The sequence below is a fragment of the Aulonocara sp. 'chitande type north' Nkhata Bay genome, linkage group LG17 (assembly GCF_057382095.1).
Source record: "Aulonocara sp. 'chitande type north' Nkhata Bay isolate Kocher_YH1m ecotype deep benthic linkage group LG17, A_spYH_male_GT1.1, whole genome shotgun sequence".
NCBI classification, from domain to species: domain Eukaryota; kingdom Metazoa; phylum Chordata; class Actinopteri; order Cichliformes; family Cichlidae; genus Aulonocara; species Aulonocara sp. 'chitande type north' Nkhata Bay.
In genome coordinates, this window is record NC_141360.1 from 29,080,258 (window position 1) to 29,102,335 (window position 22,078).

Sequence of the window (22,078 nt, forward strand, 5' to 3'; positions counted from 1 at the left end):
CAATCTAATCATTTTGTAAACACTGTAGATGCTAGTGCTATGTAGTGTGCAGTTTAAGGTTTTGCTTCACAGAAATTGTCTGACATTTCTGTTGGACCTTTAAAAGTTGAGGTCAGCACGTTTGAAGTGAATAAGAAGCCAAAATGTTGAATGCATAAGTCCGATCTCTCCTTTAAGTTGATTTTTATACTCCGTCTGGGGCAACTTTAAAAAAGCTTGTATGTGCATTCTAACACATAGTTTTTCTTTTTTCAGCCTTTATTCATTCACATTTTTGTGTTGTTGTGTTATCTCCTTTAAATTCTCTTACATCATGCAAATAAACAGCTTTGAGCTCAAAGCAAGACAATAATAACAAAAAACAAACAAACAAAAAAAAAGAAACTCATTGCAATCAAGGTTTGCAGAAACCATCCTATTTTGGCAAACTGTCCAACAGTTTATGCACATTTCTGCTGTCACACAATAATTCCAACATAAATTTAAGTATGCAGGACGGTTTGCCACTTAACTTTACCCATCAGAGTATACTTCTAGCTCATATTAATGAAGGCAGGATGGTTTTCCACTTAGTTTTACCCCTCAAAGTATACTTGGAGCTCATACTCACAAAGATAGGACGGTTTGCCACCTAATTTTGTGTTGTGCGCATACACAGCACATGTGCAGAAACAACTGGTAGGATTGGTTTGTGAGGTAGGATCACATTAAACCTCGAAGCAGATGAATTACATCAGCAGAAGACCACACCTGCACCAGTCCTGTCAGCGAAGAACAGTAAGTTGTGTAGCAATGGTTTAAATTGGTTGTGGTAATGTAAGGGCAGGGAGAATATTTTCTTGGCTCACTTTGGGCCCCTTAGAAACAACCGAGCATTATTTAAATGACACAGTCTGCCACAGCCTCCCAGACACTGTTCAGAGAGGTGTACTGTTTTCCCTCCTTGTAAATCTCACATTTGATGATGGACCACAGGTTCTCAATGAGGTTCAAATCAGGTGAACAAGGTGGCCATGTCATTAGTTTTTCTTCTTTTATACCCTTTCTTGCCAGCCACGCTGTGGAGTACTTGGACGCGTGTGATGGAGCATTGTCCTGCATGAAAATCATGTTTTTCTTGAAGGATGCAGACTTCTTCCTGTACCACTGCTTGAAGAAGGTGTCTTCCAGAAACTGGCAGTAGGACTGGGAGTTGAGCTTGACTCCATCCTCAACCCGAAAAGGCCCCACAAGCTCATCTTTGATGATACCAGCCCAAACCAGTACTCCACCTCCACCTTGCTGGCGTCTGAGTCGGACTGGAGCTCTCTGCCCTTTACCAATCCAGCCACGGGCCCATCCATCTGGCCCATCAAGACTCACTCTCATTTCATCACTCCATAAAACCTTAGAAAAATCAGTCTTGAGATATTTCTTGGCCCAGTCTTGACGTTTCAGCTTGTGCGTCTTGTTCAGTGGTGGTCGTCTTTCAGCCTTTCTTACCTTGGCCATGTCTCTGAGTATTGCACACCTTGTGCTTTTGGGGACTCCAGTGATGTTGCAGCTCTGAAATATGGCCAAACTGGTGGCAAGTTGCATCTTGGCAGCTGCACGCTTGACTTTTCTCAGTTCATGGGCAGTTATTTTGCGCCTTGGTTTTTCCACACGCTTCTTGTGACCCTGTTGACTATTTTGAATGAAACGCTTGATTGTTCGATGATCACGCTTCAGAAGCTTTGCAATTTTAAGACTGCTGCATCCCCCTGCAAGATATTTCACTATTTTTGACTTTTCTGAGCCTGTCAAGTCCTTCTTTTGACCCATTTTGCCAAAGGAAAGGACGTTGCCTAATAATTATGCACACCTGATATAGGGTGTTGATGTCATTAGACCACACCCCTTCTCATTACAGAGATGCACATCACCTAATATGCTTAATTGGTAGTAGGCTTTCGAGCCTATACAGCTTGGAGTAAGACAACATGCATGAAGAGGATGATGTGGACAAAATACTCATTTGCCTAATAATTCTGCACTCCCTGTATATATGACAAAGAATTATAGCAAGCAAAGGCAAAAGGAGGTCCAACACAAAATTAATATGACCGTAAACCATATTTTGTATAAGACGTGAAGATGTTTCTCTGGCTGCCTGGAAATTTTAAGAGGAATTCTTAACCATACTCTACAATTTTGCTTCTAGTTAACTGTAATCAGAAAATTTGTTGTTAAAAGAAATTAATAACAATAAAAATTGTGTAAGCTCAGATTATTTATTCCTACTTTGTCCATTGTTGTTACATCTTTAAGCGTCTGTCAGTATCCTGTTGTGATACCGAAATACTCTTCCTTTTCCAATTTAAGATAACCTCTCAGCATCATGTACTTTTACACATATTCCTGTGCTAATGATAGTGACCTTTAGTGTGTTAAAGGGACTGGTTTGTCTCTTTCCAAGCCTAGCTTGTGTCTTAAAAACACCCTATAATTCAGCGTGTTATGCATGTAACCGCAAACCGAGGTCCTCTCCTTGACCAGTCTGCTGGCTCCAGCAGACGGAAAGTGCCGGACAATAGCTATTTGTGAGAGTCAAAGAAAGTTTCTTTGTCTCGTAAAAAAAGAAAACAATTGACACTCTGAGTAGTTTAGAGGCTCTGCCATCTGCACGGACCCAGCCCAGGTTCCTCGGTGTGTTTACACGCCAAGATCAAGATCTTAAAGCTCCCTAAACTTTTAGTCACATTTAGATTTTTGAACTTGTGCTTATTTTGCTAAAAGAATGTTTTATGTGTATTTTGTTAGCTTGTTTTTACCCCGTCTTTGATAATAATGCTTCACATTTTTCTTACTGTGATCTGCAATTCGCTGAAAAAAAAAGAGACAATGTGGGGAACAGCGGGAGTCTTGATGAAGTACAACTTTTGAAATAATCCATAAAGACAATCTGACTGAGGGAAAAGTCCAATATAAAGATGCCCAATATGCAATACAACCTATAATCAAGCTCTCTGTGTGGGTGTGGGTGTGTGTACAATCCTCATGTGTGTTCTTATGATGTTCACAGTTTTTGCTCCAGATTTGATATGGCTGATTAGAGCTGTTAGATGAGCATCGGAGATGACCTTGGCGGACAAATCAACACTCTTTGCTACAAGCCTGTGGGGTAAATAATGTGTTATCTTCACATTCAATGGAGCGCTCACAGAGTTATAATGTATGCCCTTGGCAAAGCATTTGGGACAATCAGAAGAACATCAACAATTTAAAGATCGCTTAAAGTGAAGCAAATGAAAAACGTAATTATTGTAAACAAATTGGTTGGGACAGACTAGTTAGCAATCAATTTGTGCCAGTGTGATACCTCAATCACATAGATATCTGCAAAAGACTAATGTAGTCGAAGGATTGGAGGTGAAACCAGTGTAATCAGGTTGACTGGATAGAAGTTTGAAAATACCCCAAGTGCTCATTGCATATATTGCTAAAATCATTATTTTCTTTCTTTTTATTAAAGCCGGTGGCAGCGGGCACGCTCCATTTTGCGTTACTATTTTTAAATCCCGGTAGCACTGCAACCACATAAGCTAGCGCAATAATTTGTTTTGCATATGAAACCGGAGGAGTTGTACTTACATCTTATGCCATCAGTTTGTCCTAGGTCACGGTTTCTTTCCACATATAGCTTTGCAAAAACTGCATAAAATGCACTTGAAGCAACAAAAAAAATAATATTCCAGAAACACGCTTTACCGATCTGAGCAGCTGTTTGTAACACTTCCTACGTCCATCAGCACGAACTATCGCATGTCCGCCATGACCTGCCCGAAACCGGAAGTGACGTCAATTTGCGGAAATGTAGTTTTTTACCATCAGGGCCTTTTGAGCCCTGATGGCCTTTTGAGTTTTTAAGTTATGTTTGACTTTATGACTTTCTGTGTCGTTTCTGGGATGCTTAGGACTCATATTGCACTGCTGGAAATAGTTTATTTTGATGCATATGCTGTTTTCTTTGCAAATTTGCATTATAATATTTATTTTTCGTTTTTCCTGCAGTATATAAAAATTGGTGTATTTCAAAAATAAAACTATGAAGACACTTAAAATAAATTTCCTGTGGTGGGAAACTATTTTGTGCAACTTTTTTGTATTTACAGTTTTGAGGGTTAAGCCTCTTAAATTCCTCTAACTAGAAATATATGTTTAAAAAAACAAAAACTATTTTCAATTGTTTTGTAGTTTATTGCACTTTTTTGCAATTTATGTAATTATTATGCACTTAATGCATACATATTATTAGAATTTGGACTATAATGGTTGTATTGATGTATATCAACTTGAAATGCTCCCAAAAATGGCACAACAACATGTAAAAATATAATATAAGCTCTGGCGGACTTGGTTCTATGGTAGGTCTTAAAGGGTTGATAAATGTTTAGTTTGTAACAAGTAAAATAGATAATAATGCAGGCTATGTGTTACTGATTTGTCAGTCAGATTCAGCCTTGCTTGCTCTCTGCATGGTTACAGTTTTCCCATTAAGCAGGGTATGTTTCATTTTTACCAGCCAAAACTTGAATCCCTACTAACGCGACAGCTAGCTAAGCTATCTAGCTTGTGTTAGCATTAGCTAATCAGGTCTACTCTTTCATGCACCATCTGGTTTCAAAAGTGCAAGATGGAAGCAACCAAAGATGCTTACTGTATACTTGAAAACAGTAGTCGCTGTTATCATAGTTCTTTATATACAGTCTGTATTCAGGCTGTTTCCAGAACTTTTAATTCTCCCATTTTAGTGTCATTATCAACCAGACTACTTTTCCTCCTGGAGCCATATAGCTCCATGCGCCATCTGTTCACAACTTTTAATCTTTTGGAATTCATATGCAGTTGCACCCATTCCAGAATTCAATTTACATTTAATGACAACTGATTTTATGGACACTTGAAGGCACTGCAACAAAGCAAATGTTAGCAAACACTTAACAACTTGTCTGAAGATAAACAGAGTATGTTTTTAAAGTGGTGAAGTAATATAAAGTATAAGCAAACACAAACTGTTTCGGTGCAGCTTGTCTCACAGTATGCCTGCTAGGCAAACGTACAATGGCTGAAAGACAGGACAGGAGGGGAAAGTGAGAGATTACTTTTCAAAGGTAACGGCTGCTGATAGGGGTCAAGTTTAGCTTCATGTAACTCACTATCATTAGCAACTGCCTCACACTAGGTATTAGGTAGTATCAAGTATTTGGAAGATTTCCTGTTAAGGTTTTGACTTTATAGTTTTTCAGCAGATAAATTAACAATATAGTCTACAGATTTAAAAAAGAAAACACACACACACACACACACACAAGCAAAAACCTTTAAATGGATAATTTTTTTTTTTTTTTGCTGTACTCAGTGTTTGCTGGGTATCTGTAATCAGTGACTGTATGGTTGGAGATTTCACATGGTTTCCATACCAGTGAGGAAGACTGATCCCATCAAATGTCCTTGGTTCTTGGTATGTAATTGGTTAATAAGGACAGGTGTCTTACATCGTAACAGTAACCATAACATCCTTTGGGCATGGCGTGAATGCAAATCACAGTCTTCAAGAATCTTGAAAGCTGGAAAGGCCTGGGTGGGAGAGTGAGACTGATGGAAATTAAGGAATGGGAAATAAAGGTTCATATTGTTTAACACGGCTTTCTTGGCATAATTAATCATGGATTAAGTAACACAACTTGCACCACAAAAGTAGCAACAAATATGATCATTACACCAGTCCCCTCAGGCCTATCCGGTTGTTCAGTGATGACGCGACGACTCCTACTTCCGGGTCTAAAGTAGTCTGCGTTTAATAAGGCTTTTGTGTTGTTAACATGTTTAATGTTATGTATTTTCTTCTGTTTGATCTCAAAAAGCTCCTAAAAAAGTCAGTGATCACTGACCTCCCTCGGCTTTTATTACCGCTAATCATTTATTTAAGCTCAGTTTTTAAAACCTTAGGATGTAACTACAGCCCAGCCCATGCAGCAGTATATGAATGACTAACCTCGTATTGTGGATGGATTATCTCAGTTGTTCTCCTGGCTGAAGTTTGGTCCTTTTACAGCATCCTGCCATGCGATTACATTTGTTTCTGACCACTGAGAACACTCACGTTAACTTTTATCGAGTGGAAAAAAAGTTAGCTTGTTTATATTATGCTAACACAGCTGTGTCGCTAGCGGTCACGTAGCACATCATTATATATCAGCTAGCCCAACTTCAGTAACCCTACAAACGTCACTGCTGTTTAGTTTTCTGTCTTCATTTATGCTGGAAGTGATAACAGAGATGTACGTTTTAATTTGTTTTCAAAACCCTGCAGTCAGGACATGCTATATTGTATTTAGATAGAAGCTAGCGAGCTAACTCCCTGCTAACTTCTAACTCCGTTAAATGTCATAAATTCCGTTTTCATGGATGCCTGGATGTTAAACTCAATTGTTACACCTGGTAGAGCAGAACGCTGATCATTTTATTAAAGATGAAAGACTTTAGACAGTTTTTCAACTCTCAATAATGCCATAGTGATCGTTTGATATATGGACCTGCAGCGGAGTTTAGACCCAGACACGGCTAGTGACGTCAGACTGAACAACCGGATAGAAAATTTTAGCATCTTTCAGCTCATTGGTTCTGTTGACCATAACTTTAATGTTTGTTTCACCCTTATTACTCATTGACTCATTACCTGCAGCGCGTGTGTGTGTGTGCGTGTGTGAAAAATACAGGTTTCCCTATAAGTATTCAGTTTGCTTAACTCTGCGTTGTTTTTCTATTATGATTGTTTAGCTTTGAATGATGTTGCCACATGTTCATACCTACTACGAGTAAAAGTGCTCCTGGGTTATCCTCAGATAACGCTTTGCATTAAAATCTGGACGTTCCACAAAGCCAAAAACAACCCATGACAGCGATGACTGAGTGAGGGGACTAAAAGGAAAGGGCTTGGAGAGAAAGCAGGAAGCTGAAACGGAATTTCCACACCCTGATGTGGGTGGACGCCTCCAACCCAAAGAATAGAGAGGGCACATTTTCCCCTCTCTTCACTCTCTTTCTTCCTCCCAACTTTCTGTCTTTGCTCGGACAATAGAGCCCATGGTGAAACAATTCAGAAAGGGAAGGCCAGGAATCTGTATGGCTGCAATAGGGGGTGGTCCTTGCAAACCTCTTTTTATGTGTAGGGAGAGTTTTGGGGAGGGGGGGGGGTGTCCTAAGAGGATGTCATTAGATGGGAATGAGAGGTGTAGGGTAGATGGAGGCCAGCTAGTGATGAGAATACCACAGACACATGGCCTGGGGGGTGAGGGTTATGTTTTTGTGGGACTCAAACATTTTTCTGCCTGACTGAGCCTGAAAGTGATCGTGCTGAGGCAGGAAAAGCAATGCAGCCTTTTTCTGCTGCACACAAGTTTTCACAAACAGAGCAGAAATTAAAACTGCATTAATCAATATTTTTATATTAACTATTGAGTGCGAGTCATTTGAAGTCAGTGCAGTTAATTGAGTAGAGAATTATAAGTCCAATCTGTTGTTCCTGACGACTCCTGAAGGTAATTTCTTTCTTATATACTGGAATTTAAATATATATTTCAGCTCATTGACCTTTGGGGCCTACAGCTTCACTGTTTTGGTTTCAACTCCAGTTACAGCAGGCAGCTTTCGTTTCAACAAACAAACTCTAATGAAACCACGTGCTGCAGGAATAAAGAGTCTATTGGGAAAATTAGGGACTAGCTTCTGATCACAGGCATATATTTAGCAAAATGAAACTAATGTTGCTCCATGTTTGCCTTCTGTATAAGCAGACAACTGTTTGCTTACTTGTTTGCCAAAAACAAGAGAGCAGTCTGTAAAAGTGAACAAAAATGTTAGTTATGTTAAGGCAACATTTTCTCACATTGTTTGTTACATGCCATTCATAGCCAGTTAGCTCAAAGGGACAATAATGATCGGAATATTGGAGTAATCCACAAGTAAACACACCCAAACCAGGGTTTCAAACATAAGCAGATATCCTGGAAAATTTTAAGGTGTTGTAGCGGTGTGTGTGTGTGTGTGTGTGTGTGTGTGTGTGTGTGTGTGTGTGTGTGTGTGTGTGTGTGTGTGTGTGTGTTAATGGGGTAATAACTGTAGGAAATTACCTAAAACTCACTCTGCTGCCTAACAGATTGGAAATATTTGATCATACATGTGACATTTTAAAATTACCTACATATAAAGCACTGTCAGAGGACAGCCATGGCTCACTTTCTCTGGAATCCCCATTGAGACGATCTCAAATGTAAACTTAAAGTTAAGAACATAGACTCAGATTCTTGAACTCTACATAATTTTGAATTCAGGTATTTATGCCTGAGTTTGGTATATCTGTTATATTTTGTGTAGATAAAACATATTTAATACTGTCTTACTGTGCAGGATGTAACAATTTTAATCTGGAAGCTTCTTAAAGGATGAATTACATCAACATGTTGCTGGCATAGCTTTCTAGATTCTGGAATTCCCCACTGTCTAAAATAACTCTACAAAATTAGATTTTGCTGTAAGAACAATTTGTCGTAAAGAAAGGCAAAGACGACAACACATAATAAACATATATAGCAGGTTATTCTGAGAGACATGGAGGAAGAGGATGGAAATGCAGGGCACACAGAGAACAGAGTTAAAGTTTAACGTCGAAATAATTATAATTAAAAAAACAAAAAGCAGGCAAAGGTTATACATGGGGAATCATATAATGTAGCAAACAATCAAAATGATGAGCAGGCAAAAGCTAAAGTCCCTGACATAGTCCAGAGTTCACACTCAAACACAAATTAACACACGGGAGGGGACTTTCCACAGTAAACAAATTAAAACTGGGAGTACATTTATTCCCAAGTGAGCAATCAGCTGATAGGGAACAGGTGAGGGAGACTAAACTCAGGTGACAGGTATTGAGGACAAACGATCAGAAAAGGGGGAAAGAACAACAAATACAGGAAGCAAAACTGGCAAGCGTGTAAACGGACTAAGAATTGCAAAATTAAACAAGGAAATCCCGAACAGGAAACTAACACCATGACACACACATACAACTAACTGTGCACAACATGAAGCTACCGGGAATATTTAATATACTATAATACAACCTTTTTGCCGTGTCAGTGCCACCCACTGCATCAGCACAAAGTTGTTTCTCTGAAATCTATGTGGCTCTCTGGCTCCATCTCGTGGCCCATCAGACGTTTTGGAGTTAACTGGTTGGTATGTCAGAACATGGATTGGATTTCTGTGCTTCCCTATTTAGCCACATGAAGCCTGTCGGGTCAGTGTGACCAGGGCATGCGAGCCCTTGACGCTATAAATACCTTCGTGTTCCGATGTTAAAGGGTCAAACAAGAATTTTTATTGAACACCTCGTCTTATATTATTCATCACTAATAGTTGTTGCTTTCACATTGTGTCTTAGGCGATCTTTTATGCGCTTTGTTTCCGCTCGTTTGATGGGACCGAGCAGACGTACTGCAGCACGCGGACAAGAAACCGCTCACGGAGGACTGCGGGAGTTAAAGGGGCGGCAAGAGCCGGTGGAAGAGAGGCGGACCCTTGACTGTCAGTCAAACATCCGGGGTTATCCGTTGCTACGTTATAAAGCCTTAGCAGATCTAAACGACTCTCAGAAGTAATTTTTTTCAGAATACCAGGAGGAGACGGACACACCTAAGTCTCTCAGAATGGGAAACCTGCTGTTCTCCACAGGGTAAAATATAAATATATACATATGTGTTTATCTATATATATGTAGACAGATACATCATGTTGTTTTGGCATTACTTGTGCATGCCCTGCTTACTGCTCTTTGCACGAATATCCACTGAAACAAAGGTAGACAAAAGATGTGACGTGTCCTCGCGTGACCCAGTAATGCTCTGAAATTATCCCCCAGGATTCACTTCACTCAGTGCACGCGTTGGTAAAAGCAGCAGAGGTATAAAGCAAGCTGTAATGCTATGTGTGGATCATTTTCCTAAAGTCTGTTAATCACATGTTCAAACAATACGGTAATCAGTGGATCGGCGTGGAGCTTTAGGTGTGCGTCAAGAACGCAGTAAAAAATATTAACAACCAAGGTCACGCATTCGTTTTGCCAGCGTGTCGCTATAGAGCACCACCAGTAAAGAGCCAAGAAAGATGGTGCAAAATTGACTTAAACTACGGTTTATAAAAGTCTAAGGTGTTAAAAAAGTACAATTACAAGGAGGTGACACAATAAAGCCAAATATATAGCTAAATGCCATGCGTGAAGTTTTTGTGATCACGGAAATGGATCCATCGATGAAATGAAGGGGTGAATGTGTCACTTTAATCAGGTGTTTTCTGTGTAGGTCAAATTAACAACCTGGTAAAGTTACACTCATTCAGGTGAGGCAAGAAGATGGTTTACAGCTGACTTTTCCTTTCCGTCATCCATAGTAGCGAACAACCTCCAATTAGTTATTTGATTTCTTGTATTATTTCCTTTAAAACGACATAATTTTACACATAAAATGGGCCAGACTCAAATAGGAAGTGCACACTGACATGCAAAAACCTTGGCCTGCTATGCATCTCAGTTGCATGTAGTCCACTAATGATGATTACATGGCTTCAACATCATCATCTAGAAATAAAACTTAACACAGTAAACATGTTTCCAATATAAATTAAGTCTTTTAAAAACGCATGTAAATAAACAGTCTGTTGAGTCTAATGCATGGAAAATTGATCATGTGAACCACTGCACTCACAGGCTATGTAAAAATAATGTCATTAAAATGGAAATGATGGCATTAAATAAGGTAAAATGATTTTACATTGAAGTTAAACAAATGGCCATCTGGCACAATAAATAAACTTCCTTCCTTTAAAACCATACTGATGACTTTATTATAGTCATTTTGTTTGTCCATAATTTCAGTCCTACGATGGGAATTAAAGTTAATTTAACCTCAAAGAATTCTCCATGAATTACTGTTTGTGGTGACAGTCACAACAGATAATGACAATAATCAGTCTTTGAGTTCTCTGGGTCCTCTGAGGATATGTTTGCAAATCCTTAGCCAAGTGAATGTTATAGTCTGTTGTTCTGTGATGTTTCTCTGGTGAACTGTGGAAAGTATTCATGTTTCACTCTGGCCTCTTTTTCAGCCTCATAAGGACTGATGCAACCAAGTCGGATAAAGTTAACAGACGACATTTAATAGCCAAAACGATCTGCAATGGCATAACCTATTATTACACTCCACTCACTGGTACAGGTTGCGAAACAGAATGTCTTGCCAAAAATTTTCAAGATTCTGCAGCTCTTTGCCCCACGTTCCCTGTTTCACCATCTGCAGAAGCCTCCTCTACACTCCTCTCAGATTCACCGTCAAACACATCTGTCTCCTACCAAAAACAATCATATTCTTCGTCCACTTCTCGTCCACTTCTGGTTTTCTTCTCCTGGCTTGGAGCCCAACCAGGGGGAATGGCTAAGTACCGGGACCTTTATCTGGACCGTGGCATGGATGTCCTCCTGGTTCAGAGCAGTGTGATGCATTTCCTGTGGCCTCGATGGGGGCTTGAGTATGGATTGGAGGTTCTGAAAATTCTGGAGAACCCTCCCTTCGCAGGGAGGGTGATGCTGGTTCATGCTTCTTCCATCGGTGGCTACACTTTCACTCAAATCCTCACCCACATTGTCCAAGAACCAAAAAAACATGGAGGCCTGGCACAGAGGATGATGGGACACATCTATGACAGCTTAGTGGTCGGCACACTGGACCACATGGCGATAGGTGAGTGAGAGTGATCTAGTATATTCGGTTGCAGTTCACTTTTGTGTTGGATACGTGTGTCAGATCTTTACATAATTTATTAGCCGATCGACCCACTGCTCCAGTTTGTCAGGAGTTCTCTCTAGCTGCTTGTTTTAATCGGCTTTAGGGCTGTGTCTGCAAGCAGTTTATCCATTTAACATTTGGGATTTTTATCAGGTTCTATCTAAGCCGCTAGTTCTGTCTAGTTTTCTAAAAAAAATTAACTGGCATTCACACTGTGTAGTTACTGTACTACCATCTAAAACCTCATTTATTTAAATTAAAATAAATTCAAACATGTGCACCCAATTCTTTTCTTTTGTTTTTTGAAGTCCTTAAAGATTCCAAAGAGGAAAAAGAACATTTTGAAGAAATCAAAAGTCTGTTAGAAGTGCAAAATTTCCATCAAATTCATGCCCATGATGCATGTAAACTTCTGACAACATGGACGCAAAGCACCTGGTAATTAGAGTTACGTTAGGTTACAAAGAAAAAGGCTAGAATTGCAATCAGAAGAACTGGAGCACAGACTTGTTGGTGTGTTTGACTACAGGGTAAGCCATGACATTACTTGTCAGGTATTGGATTGGATCATCAACACAACAAAAGCACTAAAAAGGAGGTAATAATATTTGATTTTGCCCTACAGCTGGCCATTTTAGGACTTAGCTATATAGGTCTAGGTTATTTTTGATACACGGCCTACATAAGAGTAAAGCTTTAAAACTCTAAACTATTTACTCTCTTGTGTTTTTTTACATTTTTTATTCAGGCATTGGTAGAACTCTGGTGCCACGTTTTGAGAGCTTTGTCAAAAACACTGCCATGCTTTACTTCTGGCTTTTCAAAACCCACACGGCAGACTTCTATGAGACCAGCATCCAAGTGTTCCACAACAGCCCAGTTACCGCTCCCGCTCTCTTCTTCTTCAGTGAAAACGATGCAATGTGCAACACTGCAGTGATGGAAAAGCTGATTGACGTCTGGAGACAGAGAGGAGTGGACGTGCACAGCAGAAAGTGGAAGAAGTCGATACATGCGGCCCACTTGCGCTGCCACCCAGATGATTACCTCTCCACCCTGCAACACTTTTTGAACTCGCTGCCCATTTCCTCCTGTAAAAAAACAATCTAAGAGGGGAGGTAAAAATACACCACCACCAAATATTAAAAAACAAAATAAGTTTTATGATTTAAAAAAGAATGCACTTTGATTTTTTTTTCCTTTAGCTTTGTTATTAATTAAAATGAGAAGTATTTTTTCTCTCTTTGTTACGACCCCCTCTGCTAGGCGACAGGTGGGGAGAAACATACACAAGCCCACTCACGAAGTCAGAGTAAATAAGGGGTTTTATTGCAAACATTAAACTAAAAACCGACGGGGCTGTTCAACAGACCACCGGGCAAATAATCAGAGGTGGGACCAAGTCATTGTTTTGCAAGTCTCAAGTAAGTCTCAAGTCTTTATCCTCAAGTCTCAAGTCAAGTCTCAAGTAATGTCAGGCAAGTCAGAGTCGAGTCTCAAGTCACTGGTGTAAAAGTCCGAGTCAAGTCACAAGTCTGAAACTTTGAATTTCAAGTCCTTTCGAGTCTTTAAAAAAAAAGAAAAAAAAGAAAAAAGAATGTTGCAGTTATGCTAAATGTAAATATTAGACCATGTAATTTTAAAATCTGTGTTTTTCTCAACACATGACAAAATAGTGAACTTAGAAAATATACACAAATTGTGAAATTGCACCTCTTTAAAATGCAGCTCAATTAAACCTAGCTCCAAGAATAATTTTCACCGACAGTTCTGAGATAAGCTGCATGTTATTCTTGGATGCGGTTGTAGGACCAGTTTTAAAATCGCATGACAAAAATATCATACACATTAAAAAAAAACTGTATCACCAACGTAGCCTGGACAACATTTGCTAGTTAGATGAAGTCAGCTATCTCATCTTAGCATATTTATATGCATATTTATAATCATACGGTTCTTGGAGTGAGTGCATACACTCATGAAGTTTAGTAACTTCAGGTCACTGCAACAAGCCCAGGTACAGTTTACCGACGGATGGGTGCAGGACCTTGAAATGCACCGTGTAGAACGAAAGACCATCGTACGTATCATAAATTTACCAGTCTCACAAATTGTCGTCATAAATACACATTCGTTAACAGTTTATTAATAGGACCTTTGAGCTCAACGGTAATTAATTAGTAGTGGAAATAATTTCTGGTACCCATCACAGAAATGTAGCAGTGACAATAATACTGTATGCTGTAATTGTACTGGACAATTAGTGATACAAAACAATTGTTTTATCCTGTGAATAAAAGTATATGTTTTTGTCAATGTACCATAATAACAGAAGCGAAACGCAGTATTGTGTCAGGACAATTCACTATTTATGCACAATAAACACAGGAGCATAGCGCGACAATTTCTGTTCAGCGCCAGACTTGCTTGTAACCTATATCACTAATTATGTTATGAAAATGACGTATTAACTACTAAAAAACACTGACCTTCGTGTAAATGCTTGGAGCAGACTAACCTGTGAGCTGGAGTGTTCTGGGACGTTATATTTGGTCTTTGAATGGCTGCAATCCAGGCCATCCGTCGCGTCTTTGTTACTTCGGAAACATGGCTCGAACAATTTCTCTTCAACGACGTAATCCGATAACAACCGATCTCTTTACCCGTCGGCTTCCCGTGGCTGTCATGCGACCGGCTATTGCAGTTAATAATACAACAGCTTCTTGACATTTTTGTGTTTCTTTTTATCGCTGTGTGACTGATTTTAATTGAAAGCCTGCGTGCGCTAGTACCACTTGCCACGAGTTCCCAGAATCCTTTGCGGTTCTACCCGTGAATGACGTCACATTTTCAATCTCTATATAATATGCATGTTAAATTTTATATTTGGGGTAAAATATCAAGTCTTTTCAAGTAAACCGGTTCAAGTCCAATTCAAGTCCCAAGTCATTGGTGTAAAAGTCCAAGTCAAGTCACAAGTCTTAGAACATTTTTTCAAGTCAAGTCTAAAGTCATAAAATTAATGACTCGAGTCTGACTCGAGTCCAAGTCATGTGACTCGAGTCCAAGTCATGTGACTCGAGTCCACACCTCTGCAAATAATTAATACACAAAGAAAAGAACAGGCAAGAATAAAAACTAAGGGTTAACTAAGCTGAGCCAGCAAACACAAGACTCTAACAAAACTAAGGTCAGCTGTATCTCAGAGTTTACAAACGGAGTTCAAATGCTAGGCAGACGAGGAGGACACTGCATGTTCACGTCAGCACAGCAGTTCCCCTCAGTGTGAATCTTCAGCGTTTTTATACTCCCAGGTGCAGACAATCAGCCAGTCAGTTGGTCTTGGAGTGTCATTGGATCTCCAGGCAGCCAATCGTCCACGCAGTCTGGCACACTTTGATCTGCATAAAAGAAGGCTGGCACAGGACTCCCAGCAGCCAGTCATCCACGAGTCCTGGCACACTTAGATTTGCATAAACAAAAGGGCAGTCTCACTTCCTCCAAGGCCCAGGGCCGTAACACTCTTTTGCATATTCATTGTTTGAATTTTTGTTGCTTGCTGTTAAGTAAAGTTGTATTTTAAGTTATTTTTAAAAAACTGATGTTATTTACCTGTGTGCTTATGTTATGGATTATTTTGCACTTTAAACAATTCAAAAGCTTTGATAAACTGTTGGTACTCTTACCAGAGATGTGGTTGCTGCACATTGAGTGAAATAAAATATTTCAATTGCGCTGCTTGGAACAGGACTTTTACTTGTGAGTTTTTTCCATATAAAAAATTGCCAACATGGTCTCACTTCTACTAAGAACTTCTTGAAAGTCGGCGCTGGTTTAGCTCAGTGCGTTGAGCGAGCGACCACACGCCATACGGCTGAGAACGGCCGGCCTGGGTTTGAGTAGCACCCGCGGCCCTTTGCCGCATGCCTTCTCCTCTCTCTCTGCCCCCACCTCCCTGTTGTCTATACTGTGTCCATCTAATAAACTTAAAAAAGGCCAAAAAAATAATTACTTGGAAGTCTTGTAACTGGTTTATCATTTAAGTCATTTTAATTACTTTTATACACATATATATTTGTTTATTTTATTATTATTATTATGATATTTAGTCTATCTGATATTTCTTTTCCAAATTTTTCCTTTTAATGATGAAATCGGGTACTTCATAATGTGGAAAAAGGATAGTTTTCTTTGAATGTGAATGGGTGGACCTGGAAGTTAGTGGGAAATTTATTCCAAGTTGAAAAAAATACAATATATAAATGGGTTTATAATGTGTGTATAAGTGCAACCAAAGGCTTACTGTTAGTCTTTAACTAAAGGAGGGTAGCAAAGTTAAATCTAATACTAAAGAAATGCTGAAAATATATGTGCTAAAGCAAAAATATTTTTCTTACCCCAAGCATATCATCTTAGCTAGTTTAGCTTATCTACACATGTTTATTCCAACCATATCTTTTAATCTATTTTAGCAATTTGGACTTACAATAACGTTTGCTTAGAATTAGACCTGTTTTCTAGTCTTTTCTGTTTTATTTTCAGTGTAATTCAAACATTCACATGAACTCATGTTATGAAAGCACAATCACTCTTGGTAAGTAAAACATAAACTCCATAAAACCTATGTCATTTAACTTCTTTCCAACCATCTTTGAAGTCCGTATGTCTGTTTTCAACCCTTGCTGTTTATTTTAGGAAAACACAAAGATAAACATTTTGAAAACTTTAATATTTTTAGTTGAATTTCTTTTTAAAAATTTCAGTCTGCAACCCTCTCTGTGTGAAAAGGAGCTTATGATGGTGTTTTGAGGTCTCTTCATCCACTTCTGTGTGAGTTACATTTGAGGAATGATATGTACTGCAGTTACTCAGAGTTGTTCATATATATTAGGACCACTCTCACAAGAAGTGAACCAGAAGTGCTTGATTATTGATTATTTCCTGGCATTGTTCATAAAACTATGTTCTACATCATCCCAGATGTTCTGTGATAAAAAGCCATACTGTTATTCACTCTTATTGTAGTATGATCTTAACAGCTTACAGTTGTTGCCATTGTTGTGTAGCAAAGGCACATTAGACCAGATAACTAAGAAACTTCAATGTAATGTTAAGAATGCCTAATAATTCTAAGCACTAAAAAACAGGTCCACAGAAGTATATACGTCTTTTCAGTACAGCTGTTAGTAGTAACCCACTGTTTCCTCCCTGCCACTGTTATCTAACACAAAAATAACCCTGCATTTCCTCTCTAATTACAGAAGCTTCTCTCACGCCAGGAAATAACAATTAAACGCTCTGTTAGCACAGGCTAATGTATGATTCAAAAAAGAGAATTTTACTAAGTAATCAATGGAAATTTAATAAATAAGTTAATAGAATAAACATGCTTTCAAACTGCTCTCAAACAGCTCCATATCACACAGATATTTCTGGCAGTCATTCGTCTTTCAGAGGAAGGCCAAGTGTAGATAACTGTAAAGGCAAGGAACACCAATAAGTCTATATTTAAAAAAAAAACTTAATCCTATAGTGTTATCGTTAGACTTTCTTTGGAATCTCATGGAACTCAGCTGGAATACACAAAAAGCAGACTTACCATAAAGTGCTTACAAGCACCACCTCTTGTGTGTTTAGTCCCTTTAGGTATGTAGTAATTTTTTATTGCATGTCTGAGTAGTATGAAGAACTGACTCCCTACTGTATATTACTGTATACTACTATTCTTATTGTATATATTGTATATCTTATTCATCTGTTCCTCTGTCTCTCCTGCTGCTTTGAGCATGTACGTGACAAAAGAATTTCCCTCGGGATAAATAAAGGTCTTCTTATTCTTATTCTTAGAATGTAAAAGAGTGGATCTGTAAGAATTTACTGTTGATTTACCTTGTAAAACCTTATCAAGGTTCTTGAATTTCAATTCTGTTTACTTTTTTATGTTAGCGTTTCACACACACATACACTCGTGCTGTGATTATTCATCATCGATTTGTGGTGACTTGTGTTACATTTCCCTTATAAGGTACAGAGTTTTTAACATTTTCAAAACGTGTAGCATACTCTGCTTAGTGTTGTTTAATGGCCGTAAAATTAGAGGGTTAGATTTTGTTTTTCTGTTTGTTTCTTCGAAAGTGGCTTTTGGATGAGAAGTAAAAAATCTTCAAAAGCCTAAAAGAAGTCCTGCTGACTTCAACTCACACACTTCAGACAGTCGTACTAAGAGGCTGCTCTGTAGTTCCTCATTGCTGAACAGCTGCATGTTATTAAAGTGTCTTCTTGCTCTTTTGTAGTTCACGGGTAATCAGTAATGAGTAAGTTAGTTTCTGTTTTTGTGCCGTTTGGTGTTTAGATTGGAATGTGTCTCATGAAGAAAGTGAATCATTAGATTGAAATATGGGTAATTGTGAACTAATTATTGCCTAATGATATCTGTTTTGTTTTTTAAATTCAATTTAGTAGAAATTCTTATATAAGAATAATAATTTTTTCTTTAAAGTTTAAGCAAAGGATTGTTGTTGTTGTTGTTGTTTTTTTGTAAATATATTATTATCATCTGAGTAGTCAGCTTGATGTGATAAAATAAAATAAAATAAAGCCATGATAGCTGAAAACTACATTTTATAATAAAAAACAAACTTAATTCTTTATGCTGGTTAAAATGCTGCTCCCAGCATATGATATACATTAATGCCATTATTGTAGATTATTATATATGAAATTTAAATTTATTATATCTATTGGCTTGTTTTATTTTATAAAACTGTATCATTGTACCATTAAGTTTAGCTGTATTTTATGTCATACATAATATTTTAATAAAGATTTTTTATCAAAGTAACACAAGTGAAAAAAGTCTTAAATGCATGACTTAAATCTTTTAAATTTTAAATAAAGCATCAGTCATGACAGAATTTGTTATTGCAAACTTTATTACAAAAAAATAACACATTTCATTTTTAAACACAACCTAATAACCTTTCGCTTAATGGTTCTGCTCAATAGACCACTGAGACAAGCATCCACTAAAAAACAGTTAAGATTGCACAGTCATCAAAAGGTCTTATATGCTTTCTCTGGCAATAGTTTCATAGCACCATGCAATTCTTTGCATTAGTTTTATTTACTGGCAGAAATGACCACAATCATGCTTATTCACACAACCTCCAAGTACTATGTAGTGTCTCATTTTTCCCATCCTGACCCTCAAAACACACACCATGTCAAATGTGTGTAAAACAGTTTGCCATAAAGTATTAAAAAATGTATTTTGTTAAAAAATATATGAGTATTTTAATCTATCTGTAAAACCCTATAAAACATTTGTTGTATGAAATAAAAGATGCCCTTTATAGTTTTTTTCATTATATTACAAATCGCTGAATTATTGGAATTAATTGCATGCTTTTAACGACTGACAGTTGTCCACGTAGTAATTATATGTATAGAAAATATGCATCACAAAGACAAATTAACCTTTGCCTACACTGGGTCAAGTCCTGGCTTACTATATATGCATCAAGCTTAAATTTGTTAGCAGAGCTTGAGTTTGCCCTTGTTGAGAAGAAGTTCCTCTAGGTAGTGCTGCACCTTTGTCACTGTCATGTAAAGGTGGCTTTCTGGGAACACACTCTCATTCATCTGTACTGCTGGTTTGGGCTTAAGGGGACACTCCATTGAGAAGGCGAGGGAGCGCACCCTTCCTTCCAAGCTGGAGACATCAGCCTGAATCTGGATGAGGAAAGGGTGCTGCTGCAGTTCAATATCCAAAACTCCAAGCTCATGGCTTATATTACTTAGTCCTACAATGGAAGGAGGGGGAACACCTATCGGTGAAGCCAGCAACTAAGAATAAAAAAAATAATACATAAGCTTAGTTTAATATTGAATAAAAACATTCCTCAATGAGAAAATTTAGGCAGAAAACAGTATACGCAATGAAAATAAACAGCAAATCGCATTAACATAAAAATAATCAATATATTGGTACCTTTAGTTTCTTAATGTGGACAAGGGTTATCTGAGCAATGTTTACAATGTTGTGTATGGTGTTTCTGATGGATTCTCCCTTTGTGAGAAGACTAGTGCTCTGATGAGCTGCCATAAGAAAGACGCAGAGAAGGGCCAGAATGTTACGCATCCTAAAAAGGAAAAACGAATTCATTAAATAGACAAAAAGAAAAAAGCCATATAAACAAAGACATAATAAAAACATGCAGAAAAAAAAAAGTATAACCTTAATAACGTCTTCCTCTGGATATTTTTTGCATTTACTGTGGGGAAAAAAAAATCTAATCTCTTACCTGGATTTCTTGAAATGTGCTCCTCTAACTGGCTTCTTTGCAGGTTTCCAACATTTAAATAGTCTGCCCTGCACTTCAGTCTTGCCTCGGTCTGTTCTCCTCCTCTATCCCCCCCACGATACATCTTAAACGTAAGCCTGACCCTTGTAGGTCAACTTCTTAACATGCACTGATTAAAAAGGAAATTCCCATTAAATATCAATAAGAAAACAGATCACTCTGACTCAGACACACATGTTCTTATTTTTTTTCCCCCCTAAGATGATCATTAACAATGTTAGTATAAGCCAGTTGTTAATGTAACACTTTAATCTTAACTTTGAGTTACTGGAAAATGTGTAGGCAGACTGACACAGTGCAGAGTGCATGCAGTACAGCTGTTTAAAAGAAAATGTGTATGTAGTGCTATTTGAACTCTTCTTGTTTAGTATAAGTGAGTCATCCTATCAGCTCTTGTTCTAATATTTCTGATAAACAGTTGTGAGTTGCAAAATGTCTGCTGGAAAAAAATTTGATGCAGTATGGAAACAAATAACGTTATATCGGTATGATTTTGAATTTTGAATGTTGTCTTGGTGTTACTGTGACTCATCTGCGTGTGTGAAAGGGAGTATATTCTGTTCATTCTTTTCATTTTACCATTATTTGTCTTCAGTCAGAGCTTCACTTCATTGAGAGTTCACTAGCCGTGATCAGGAATGGAATCAGTAATAAAACCAGTGACGGCATGAGAGTTAAGTGGAACAGTGTGGAAGATCCTTGAACACTGAAACCTTTGAATCTGCCGATGACTGGAAAACCACTAAAATCTTGGACTTCAAACCTTTACAGGGTACCGTCGAGGTAAATAGACCGTTTTATCTGATTGCTTCCGTGTTTGTTTTCTTTTTTGATAGCTAGTTTACATGTTGACAAGCTATTTTTTTTTTTTTTTTTTGGGTTGTATGGAAGCCCCAAACGCAATTTCATTGTTCTTGACAATGACAATAAATAAATAAATACTAAAATACTAAAATATTTTCTGGGTTGTCTGTTTAGGTTCTCAGTTAAGTTCTCAGGTCATGGCAGAACGTCTTTTTGTAAGGCAGGGATAGCATGTCTGTAACTAATTTAATTCACTATGAATCGTGTTCTCTATACATGTAAATATACCTATACTTCTTTTTATGTACCACACAACAGAAGCTTAAAACCGAAAAAGCAAGAAAATGCAAGAGAACACACTTTTTGTAAGTCAGATGCGTCATTGCAGGGATAGCATGTCTGTAACTAATTTAATTCACAATGAATCATTTTCTCTGTACCTGTAAACAATCTTCATAACATACATATGACTTATTCCTAATGCACTGAAAACTTCTCTGGCTGACCAGTAAATTTGTGTACGGGGGTATAAAAAAAGAACTGAGCAATAGAGTGTTTCAGATATTTTTTTAAAAAGCATTTGATATCTGCTTTAGTCTAAATATTTAAGTTGCGAGTTGAACTTCCCGGGTTTGCAGGTTTAGGAAAATGTGGGTAATAACAATATCTTTATTCACCCCTGTCCTAATAAAACCCTGCTAAACCTGCACATTCACTTTAGCTTACTTCTTAAAACATCCTTAAATCATCCTTTGTTGGTAGAAACTTTCTCTGTCAACAAGAAGAAAAATATTACATTGAAGAAAATTACAAAGAAAATAACAAAAAGGGACTTTTTTCACTGGACTTCTTATATATATATATATATATATATATATATATATATATATATATATATATATATATATATATATATATATATATATCTTCAAATTAAATGTGTATATATATATATATATACATACATACGTGTGTATATTTATATGGAATATGTTTGTGAAGAAGGTAATCAGTCCTTAAGCTGATCATGTTGACAGCTTATAATAATAATTA

At 37.7% G+C, this 22,078-nt stretch overlaps 2 protein-coding genes across 2 annotated transcripts; one reads left to right on the forward strand and one right to left on the reverse strand.

The window, feature by feature from the left end:
• Positions 1-9,346: 9,346 nt before the first annotated feature.
• On the forward strand, positions 9,347-15,437 carry LOC147310316 (transmembrane protein 53-like). Its single transcript, XM_086269344.1, has 3 exons — positions 9,347-9,754; positions 11,182-11,813; positions 12,607-15,437. The coding sequence occupies exons 1-3, from the start codon at positions 9,729-9,731 to the stop codon at positions 12,966-12,968; spliced, it is 1,020 nt and encodes a 339-aa protein (XP_086125470.1). The 5' UTR covers positions 9,347-9,728; the 3' UTR covers positions 12,969-15,437.
• A 3,341-nt stretch (positions 15,438-18,778) lies between these two features.
• lepb (leptin b) lies at positions 18,779-21,861 on the reverse strand. The gene is made up of 2 exons (XM_086269923.1): positions 19,849-21,861; positions 18,779-19,703 (listed from the first exon to the last, which is right to left on the reverse strand). Exons 1-2 carry the CDS (start codon positions 20,071-20,073, stop codon positions 19,392-19,394), a joined length of 537 nt encoding a protein of 178 aa, XP_086126049.1. The 5' UTR covers positions 20,074-21,861; the 3' UTR covers positions 18,779-19,391.
• Between the last annotated feature and the right edge of the window lie 217 nt (positions 21,862-22,078).

Coding starts and splice junctions, on each gene's coding strand:
- LOC147310316 (XM_086269344.1), top strand. CDS start 9,729: ATGGGAAACCTGCTGTTCTCCACAGG. Junction 9,755..11,181: donor AACCTGCTGTTCTCCACAGG/GTAAAATATAAA, acceptor CCTCTTTTTCAG/CCTCATAAGGACTGATGCAA. Junction 11,814..12,606: donor ACTGGACCACATGGCGATAG/GTGAGTGAGAGT, acceptor TTTTTTATTCAG/GCATTGGTAGAACTCTGGTG.
- lepb (XM_086269923.1), bottom strand. CDS start 20,073: ATGTTTTTATTATGTCTTTGTTTATATGGCTTTTTTCTTTTTGTCTAT. Junction 19,704..19,848: donor TCCACATTAAGAAACTAAAG/GTACCAATATAT, acceptor TTTTATTCTTAG/TTGCTGGCTTCACCGATAGG.